Genomic DNA, 9482 nt, shown 5'->3' on the forward strand with positions numbered 1-9482 from the left:
CCATGTCATTTCATTCAGCAAAAGAAGGTCCTCAGTTACATACTAAGTTATTGACAATATAAGTAATATTTGTCAATGGGGAAGTTAAACTATTCTGGTATGGTAGTTAATCACTGTATTTTACTTTTCTGGATGCTACATGTTCTTATTTTCAGATGGTAACCGAACACAGAAAGTGTCATCATTTTCCGGTCACCACTATAGCAGTAAAGTCACTTGACCTGGAGCTTACCCAAGTTGGTGGGCAGCTTTTTTCGAACATTTCTCTAAATTTGGTGCATTGGCTGTCCTCTTTGCTTTCTCTGCAATTCCAATATTCATCTTTAGCATTCCTACACTTTGTCCGCTCTTCTTTATTGGGAAACGTTGGATGATTGTCAGTTGACATATTCATGTACTATTTTCACTGGTTCCAAGAACTGAAATGAAAAATAAAATGATGATCAGCATTTTTATGAACACAACTATAGATGAAGACATTCAGCACAACCCACAAACAAGTCAATTTGTCTCTTTCCAGATTTGCTTCCCTTGTGGTGGGTCACTGTAATGCATCAGTGCTTGTTCTGGGGTAATCAAATGGAATGGCTAACTTGGGGTTATCCTTTATCTGTTCGTTTTGACGTCATGTCATATCGATATGGTCATGGATTACTTTCCCTCCTTCACAAGAAGCCACCCATTTGACTGCTTGATGATGAAGACTAATCGGAGCTAATCATTTAAAATCATACGTTAACTAGGGGAGACTCGGAAACTTTTCGTCGAGGTCAAAACTTATTGAAAGCTAATATGTAATAGACACAGGAAGTGCCCAGCAACACCTTGGCGGATAATCATCCGCTGAAAAGTAAAAATATTTGATATTCATTTTACGGACATACCTTACCCTCACCGAGTCTACAATTATTGTATTTTTCCTTAGTTACTCATAGAACATATAGTTTATTCAGAGAAAGCCATCGAATCGGGTAGAATTGAAATGTTCTTAATGCGGACTTAGATGAAAGTAGTCTTATTACATTTTGCGCATGCGCCAAACATGGTGGACAAGAAATAGAATCGGCAAGATAACGATTAAAACCGGCCAAATTTCCCGATTCATACGTCCATTTCTCCTCAGATCATACACCCATTAACCGCTATGTAATGATCTCTAACTATGGAACCTGAAATAATTAATTCAAAAGAGGAGAGACTCGGTGAAGGCAGGAAAATGCCGACTGAATTTGAGTCTTGTAAACCGACAGTGCCTGTTGTTCCTGTACATCATGTACATGTGCATGGAGACAGTGCTGAAGACACAACCTGTAGCTATGATCATGCAAAGTCTAGAATCAAAACAACAGATAAAAAGCTTCCAAATGGAGTTATACAACATCAAGTTGATTCACCCAAATCTATTGACAGTAAAACCAATGTTCATTTGTTGTCAACAAAAAAGTGCCAAGATTGTGATAAAATGAAAATATGCCGAGATGTGGATGATGGTTTGGACTTGGAGTCTCTACATATTTCGCCGGCTGGCCCTGATGTTGATTATACTGAGGAGAGTAGTAAAGATTCTGGCGTTGAGGAGCTTGCAGCAAAGTTATTGAACTCCCTCAGAGATGGTGCTGAAAGTGACAATAGTCCCACAGAAGCCTCGTCTTCTGCAGAAAATAAGAACATTGAAATAGATACTCTATTGGGTATTAATTATGTTGTTTATGAATCAGAAAAGCAAATGCCAGATATAATGACATTAATCACAAAAGACTTGTCAGAACCGTACTCGATATATACCTACAGATATTTTATTCACAACTGGCCAAAACTGTGCTTCCTTGTAAGTATAGCAATTGAAGAATTGACATCTTTATTTACAACCAGAATCACAAACGCCTTGAGAACATTAGATGTGATTATGATGGCGTCCACTTCTTGATCTCCTTGGGAGCAAGAATTTCATTGCAGTCGTCATTTTTGTTACCCCTGCATTATTTTATATGGGAATACGTAAACTTCTTGATACATCTACATGTTTATATATGAGTATATTTTACATATTTATCAGGCTGTGAATTCGTTCAGGGGGGGGGACTCCCGAGTATTTTAGGCTTCTATTCCTCTTTGGGAGTCTCATCAGGATGTCGGGCTAAAATAAGTTCCATGCATTTCACTCAGTACTTTTCTCCGCTCTTCTTTTTCAGGCCATGGATGGGAGCCATTGTGTGGGAGCCATAGTTTGTAAATTAGATATGCATAAAAATATGGTCAGAAGGGGTTACATCGCAATGCTTGCCGTTGATGAAAATTACAGACGGAGGAAAATAGGTAAAATCTGATTGATGTCTTTTGAGAAGGATATGTACTACAATACAGCACTTGATGTTTCTCGCTGTTTGAATTGATAAAATCCATGATCAGTTCTGTATGTTGTCATAACTTTTTCTCTTGCCTTTTAGGTTCACATCTTGTGCTCAAAGCCATTCGGGCCATGGTCAAAGATGAATGTGATGAGGTAATTTTTGGATTTTGTTTCAGGGACATCTTTGTGACTATTAGAATTTAGATCAGAAAACTTTTCAGATTTTCCTTTTCTTTGTCCGGCTCTAAATTAGATAAGTGAACTATATTTTTTATAAATTTGTTTTTCAGGTTGTCCTTGAAACTGAGATCACCAATAAAGCTGCCCTCAAGTTGTATGAAAATCTAGGATTTGTTCGAGATAAGAGACTGTTTCGTTATTATCTGAATGGAGTCGATGCGTTGCGCCTCAAGTTATGGCTAAGGTGAAAGTTGGGACAGTTTCTTCCGAGGAGGACCTTGTAAATTCACAAGGTCTTTTGTGTAGTGTGTAAAATTATCCCTGGTCATTGAATTGAAGATAGATATAGTCAGACAGACTTTCAGTTTGTGATCAAGGCCGTGGTTTCAGACGGAAAAAGTCTTGTTCCATTACCATGTAAATGTTGGTTATGAAAATACCTTTGTGGCAGAAATGAATGTAATTCCAGTGCCTGCTACTTGGTTAGATTTTACTGAATGTTAAACGTGAATTATTTTCCCTATCATGACATTAGCTTGTCAATCAATAAAATGATACCAATGCAGTTTTGATGAATTCAAATTGTGCTGTCTAGTTTGTTTTCAAATGAACTTATGATGTTTAAAGTTATTTTGTTGCATTTGCTTCTTCTTCAGATTTGTCAAATTATGTTACTAATATTCAAGAATACTAATAATAAAGCAAGTACTAGGACTGACCGTTGCTGAGATTTGGTGTTTTTGAGTGTGTTCCAAATGTATCTAGCAAGTCTTATTTAACCACTTGGCCAAGGTTACTACGTTCCTTGTGTATGGATATCTGCATTAGGCCTACATGTCATGCATCATTCAAAATGGCCATTCGCGCATGAATCCTCCACTCGTCTTTATATGTATTTGCTTGAAGGGAATTTACAGCAAACTGCCAACTTGAAAAAATGGTTGATATCAGTAAAAAACCGAGATAACAAGTTTACTCACATGATTATCAGACTGTTGACATAGAATAAAGTATCAATTCCTGATAAATTATGGAATAGAAAAACCTATTTCTTCTTGCTAGGTGAAAAAAAGAGAAGTGTAACTGTGGAATGGCTAACTCTGAAGGACAAAAACCCCAAAAGCATTGATGATAATTGGGTTGTTTTTATTGGTTTCAAAGCATTATCTTAATCATAAAGAAGCTCCACTGCCCTATCAGTCTTCTCTTGTGTGTTTGTTAAGTGTTAAAGGCAGAGCAGTGTAAATCAGTACTGGTGGTCAACGCTTATGCACATGTACTGTTTAAGGGTTCCTCTGGAGGCCTGCACAAGGATCATTCAGAAAATTTGCAGTTTCTCTACCAACTACGCACTAGTGACAGCCATCAGAAATTTGCACTACTCCTCCTATAATGACAGCTGTCCATTCAAATTTGCCTGCAAGGGTCTTATGTACAGATCATGTGATATTCATGAATAAAGGAAACAATGATATTTAGATGAATCACTGATTTATTTATTCATTTGTATATTTGCCAGTACTTAGATGTGATGCTTTGTGATTGTCCTGGCTTACAATAAGAAAAGCCAGTCCTAAAGTATAAGTAAGTAGGCCTGTATTGGTTCCCCATGTAAAGTAATTGTTTCCTTATGTTTCTTCCTACATTTGCAAAAGAAACCGGGCAACTGAAAATCTACCCTAGATCTTTTATACAGCTTCTTGTTCAAATTGAATGTAGGTTTAAGTTGATTGAAAATACTTATGTTGTTAAATCTAAAGGTTTGAAGATCAGTGACTGCACCTATATTTAATCAGAGGGTACAAGGAAGGCCTTCTATATTAAGCAACTGACAAGGTCAATAGAGGGGTACGCCGAACAAGCCCCTGAGCCTGCCACTGGTGAAACTCTCGTCCACCGTCGTTGATCACATTAGAGAATCATATCTACTGTCATTTGTGTAGGAAGATGGCTTGTGGCTGTGCTGAACCTGTTTTGACAACTGAAGCTAGTCATTATCTCTATCAAATTCCCTTAGTCTGATACTGATAACCTTCCAATGGCATGAAAACCAATCGGTTATAGGACCCTAAGTATGAAATTGGCTTAGGCGATAGTGGCGCAGTCTCGCGGCAGAAATTATAACTGAAATCTTCGGCCAAAACTGTCAGTGCAACATTCTACCGCTAGATAGCATTACTGTCGTCTAAGTCACTTTAGTATGAAATTGAGCATGTTTTTTGGCCTTATGCATGAATACATTTTTTGGTATTGCCAATGACATAAGACACAGAGTGGGGGTCTTTAGCTGTATTTGCATGTACTAGTCTTGCAAATAACCTCAACAGATCTATCATTTTATTCTTTTTCTTTATGTCTTGGGCAAGGATTTTAAAACTTTTGATGACGGTTGTGATGATGAACTGGAACCAAGGCCTACCTCAAGGCAACTGCGGTAAGACTTTTTGATAGTAGAACCTACCTCAGCAAACACCTCTCTATTAAGAACACTAGTTTTAGTCCTAAAGTTGTAGTTTCCATTCAATTTGACCCCTCTAATCAGGACACCTCTAGAACAGCACTTGTTTTACCGACCCTTTTTTGTTGGTTTCTATACTAAACTTTCAAACATGTTTGCATATAATGTGTTAAATCTAAATTCAATAAAAATAATTAAAATTTTAATTTTTTGACTAAAAGTCCTTTGCCAGTGTTTTTTCTATCGTTTGTTGAGATAATAACCGTCATTTTAAAAATGCCATAAAGGACATAAATTATTTGAATATTTCAATGAATATATAATGACGTCTGCTTTATCTAATGACAGTAATGTACAGTGCCAATAAATTGGGCATCCGCTGTAATTCACTCGGAATACTTTGACTCGAATATTCGAACCTAAAGATCGGATGAAGTCGACAAAGTGATGAAATGCTCAACCAATCATAAATAATTCCGAGTTGCATCATTTTTGTGTGTGTGAATAATACTCGGCTTTACTCTTCAGAATTTACTCTTTTTAAAAACTTTTTAATGTGTGCTCGCCTCCGAATAATAGAGAACCAACGGAATCAAGACCGAAAGTTTTCAAAGGCAACGATGTCGAGTTCATTTATGAATCACCATCATCACTATTATTCCCGCAATATAACTGATTGTGATAATCGTCTATACCACATACAAAGAATGTCATATATCTTACCAGTGACTACAGTAAGAAAACAACAAAGTAACTCAAGTCAAGGAGACTACAATAGATATTTGGACCATTGCGCAATAGAACGACTTCAAGTATCCAAAATTAATTTAACTCAGGCGAAAACGCAATCACGTCAAATTAACAATCCCAAAAATGTATTACTTACCACTTGCTCAACGATTTATCTAAGATGAGGCTTACTTTGAGAAGCGGACGAAATCGATGTTCCAGTCACAAATATACAGGTTCGTCGAGTCAGTTTGTTCCAAACGTAAAAGTATAGTCCAGTGAAATAAACAAGGGATTTACTTTTAGTAACATTCCTGCAAAATCCTGATCCTTTGCTTATCTATATCGTGAATATCGATTGGGCGGCAAGGCCTCATTCATCGATTAGAGAACACCAATGATATTTAACGCATGACAAAACGAACGCAAACAAGTTGCGCGTTCCTAATCGCAGAAGCGACAGGAAGACAACAAGACCGCCCAAGTGTTCAGAAATCTCTCCAGACGATACGTTTGGTCTATGTGATTGACTTAAAAAGTTATTATTTGGTACACGGAACACACACACAATATCATTCCGGTTTAGCGTCAATTGAGAATTAGAAAACCATACTGGGAAAATAAGGTTTCTTCCAATGTTGAGAGGACAGGACCAGTCGCAATTATCTATAAGGAAAACAAAGGGTTTGCACTGTTATACTTCCGATTTGTGATATTCTTAATGGATTTCGATTGTGGTTTCTCTCACATATTCTTATTTTGTACCAAATCTATTGGACGTATTTGATACCTGAAGGAGGACAATTGTATCAGAAGCCACAAACTGCCATCTGCATATAAACTTCACCATGGCTTTGGAAGCGAACGTTATTCTCATCATCTCCCTTGTGTCTATGGTTCACCTTGCCATTACGGACGATCCAACATACATCCATTTCTGGGTCAATCTAGACCCAATGAAGGGTGGAGTAAAAGGCAAGAGGATCTGGAATCCGAACCTGGAAGCGGAAACAACGGAGGCGAAAATTGTTCTGAACAAGACCATGATAAGCGGAGTGGCCTGCGCGGCTGAATGCTTGAAGCGTTTCAAGAAGATATCGAGCACCGAGGCCTGCACCGGGTACAATTGGAACGGGAAGGATCTCATGTCTAAAGGAAGATGTGTTCTGGTCACCGCCTTCGACGCAGCTGATGACGACTTGAAGAAAACAATCGTGAAGGTGGACGCAGATTGGTCCTACTACGATTTGGGTAAGGAAGGGATCATATCCAAATTCTTTTTTGGTCTCAAACGCGTTTCAAAACGAACCTTAAGACCATCACATAAAGAAAACCTCTGTCAGGTCCGATGAAATATTTCGAATTTGCACGAATTGTAATTAGTCACAACCAGAGTCTTGTCGTGACAGACTCTTTATTGAAAGACTATTTCCTTGACGCACGCAACTTTCGCGTGTACTAACATCTATAAACTATTCTGCAAGACACGCACGGATCTGTCATCAGTCGAAATTGATGAGTGTGATTGAAAACTCTGAATGCGCATCATCATCTTAAAGAATTTTTAGATGGTTCATCTGTTAATCCACTGAAAATTTTGATGAACAAGGGACAATGCTTGATTATATATTAAATTTAATTGTTTTACTATTTCTAAGGATTGTGGAGTGACACTTAAAAATTGTTTTCCGCAATTACAGTTACTCTGCTATCACAAAATGAGCAATACAATAATTGTTATTTTTGCCAGCGAAGAAATAAACATTTTAAAGGTATTTTTTGTTCTTTCTATTATGTATCAAATAATTAGATTCTGCCGATTCATAAGTTGCATTTAAATTTTCTTGAAAATCCACAATATTTCCATCTGTTTCAGAGTGTCCAAATGGGAAACCAAAAGACACTTTCTGCGATTAACAGATCCTGAACCACGTGACTGGAGACCTGAACGGCAAGCGACAGATCCATTCGTATTCATAAAAACGGGGAACTGATGCTTCCTATTCATCGTAGGCCTTGATTTGAGAAAAATCAGAAACTAAGAAAATTACGCTGCATTTTAGGTACTCGGATCAGACTTACATGTACATTATATACTTATGTACACTTTAACACTGCATCCACATTTCAGAAATGAATTAACTTTCGTATCAAGAATGATACGATGTCTAAAGCTGTACATTGATGTATAGGCTAGAAACTGCGTTTTTGTTACGCAATATTGCTATGAAGTGCCATCCTCTTGCGTATTGTATAATTATTCGCAATGTCTACTTAACTCGACTGGGCAGTCCATTGTGTCATCCTAATTGGGTTAGGGTGAGGAACGGGCCCGGTCCACTGCGTCCGGAGTGTAAACTTCTACAGGCATCGAAGTAAACTGATATTTCAAATAAATGTTTTGATGTGAGAATGTGACAAAATCGACTGAACGAATGAATACCAAGGATGAATACCAAATGAATATCAAGGGCGAATACCTCATCTGACTTTCTTCGTCCTGAAAAATTTGAATGTGCATGGATCTCATTTCTTGGGCATCTCACATGTTCGCGAGAAAGGAGAAAGGACATTCTGTTCCTCGCTAAAATCATGATGAAGTCCATGGTAAAATCCAGTTGGAATCCGAGAATCAGTCGAAGATAGGCGGTCATGTTTAGATGGATGAGTAAAAAAGGGAAGCATGATACAGGCCAAATATCTTCGATATTCTCTCGTCCAATACATGGTACTTTGAATCAGTTAGAGTTTTCCTTCATTAACCGTGCTAAGTGCTCTTAAATCCTCTATAACAACGCATGAAAACACGAAATTGCACAGCAAACTGTCTTGCCGCTGGGCTCATCACTTAAGCCAAAAGTATATTCGAGAAAAAATCAATAAGAACAATATTTTTTTGCACATTTCTGTTACTGATCGCATTGTCAGATTCTGCAATCAAAATATTATTTTGGTGTCGTATTGAATTTTATCTTTACCGTGCAAGATGTCGTATTCGCTATACTCTGAATAGAAATTTAGTGGATGACATTTCATGTATAAGAACTATATATTATATCATATTGTTAACTGTTCGCCTTCGTTTTCTTAATCCCTATTTCCAGGAAACACATGCATAACGGCCTATACTATCCAAAAAGGATAATTTATTTGCCATTGATCGAGACAGAAGTATAATTTGTGTCATCTTATAGGCCTACCTGAACATGTAAGAGACCATCTTAAAATTCTTAAATGCCACAAGACTCTTAGATTAACCGCGCTTTTATATAGATTAGACGAATTATTGACACGAATATCACCGAACAAAATCAAATCTCACCTTATATAAAAACTGACAGAATGCGTAAATGAGGCAATACCATAAAATGCCATAAACTTGTAATCCACGTCGAAATACAAAGTGGTATGTTTGCACTTTATTATTGCAACAGTTTGGCAACATTTTACTAGAAATTTCTGCAATTTGTGGTTCGTCAGCCTTAGTGAGATATCAATTATCTTATGATTTTTTGTCAAAAACCAAAACAAAAGTAATTAGTAGCATATATAAACATACATTATAAAGTGCTCACAAAAAATCGATCGGAAAAAAGAGTCAACGACTGGCAGGGGATTGATCAGACCTTAGATGTTGATGCGTTTATGTTTTAACTACTCCACGCCTTAGGCAAGATTCCCCAATAATTCCAAGAGTGGTAATGCAGAACAATGCTTTTTTTCATCTACCAGCTCATTATTGAATGCATAATGCATACATTCAGA

The 9482-nt window shown here is 37.2% G+C and overlaps 2 protein-coding genes across 2 annotated transcripts; both read left to right on the forward strand.

Moving 5' to 3' along the window:
- The first annotated feature begins 950 nt into the window (after positions 1-950).
- LOC135485091 (N-alpha-acetyltransferase 30-like) lies at positions 951-4014 on the forward strand. Its single transcript, XM_064766827.1, has 4 exons — positions 951-1828; positions 2193-2316; positions 2448-2503; positions 2641-4014. Exons 1-4 carry the CDS (start codon positions 1163-1165, stop codon positions 2776-2778), a joined length of 984 nt encoding a protein of 327 aa, XP_064622897.1. The 5' UTR covers positions 951-1162; the 3' UTR covers positions 2779-4014.
- A 2151-nt stretch (positions 4015-6165) lies between these two features.
- Positions 6166-8754, forward strand: LOC135485107 (uncharacterized). Its single transcript, XM_064766848.1, has 2 exons — positions 6166-6968; positions 7594-8754. The coding sequence occupies exons 1-2, from the start codon at positions 6566-6568 to the stop codon at positions 7632-7634; spliced, it is 444 nt and encodes a 147-aa protein (XP_064622918.1). The 5' UTR covers positions 6166-6565; the 3' UTR covers positions 7635-8754.
- The last annotated feature ends 728 nt before the right edge of the window (positions 8755-9482 follow it).

The sequence above is a fragment of the Lineus longissimus genome, chromosome 3 (genome assembly GCF_910592395.1).
Source record: "Lineus longissimus chromosome 3, tnLinLong1.2, whole genome shotgun sequence".
NCBI lineage: Eukaryota > Metazoa > Nemertea > Pilidiophora > Heteronemertea > Lineidae > Lineus > Lineus longissimus.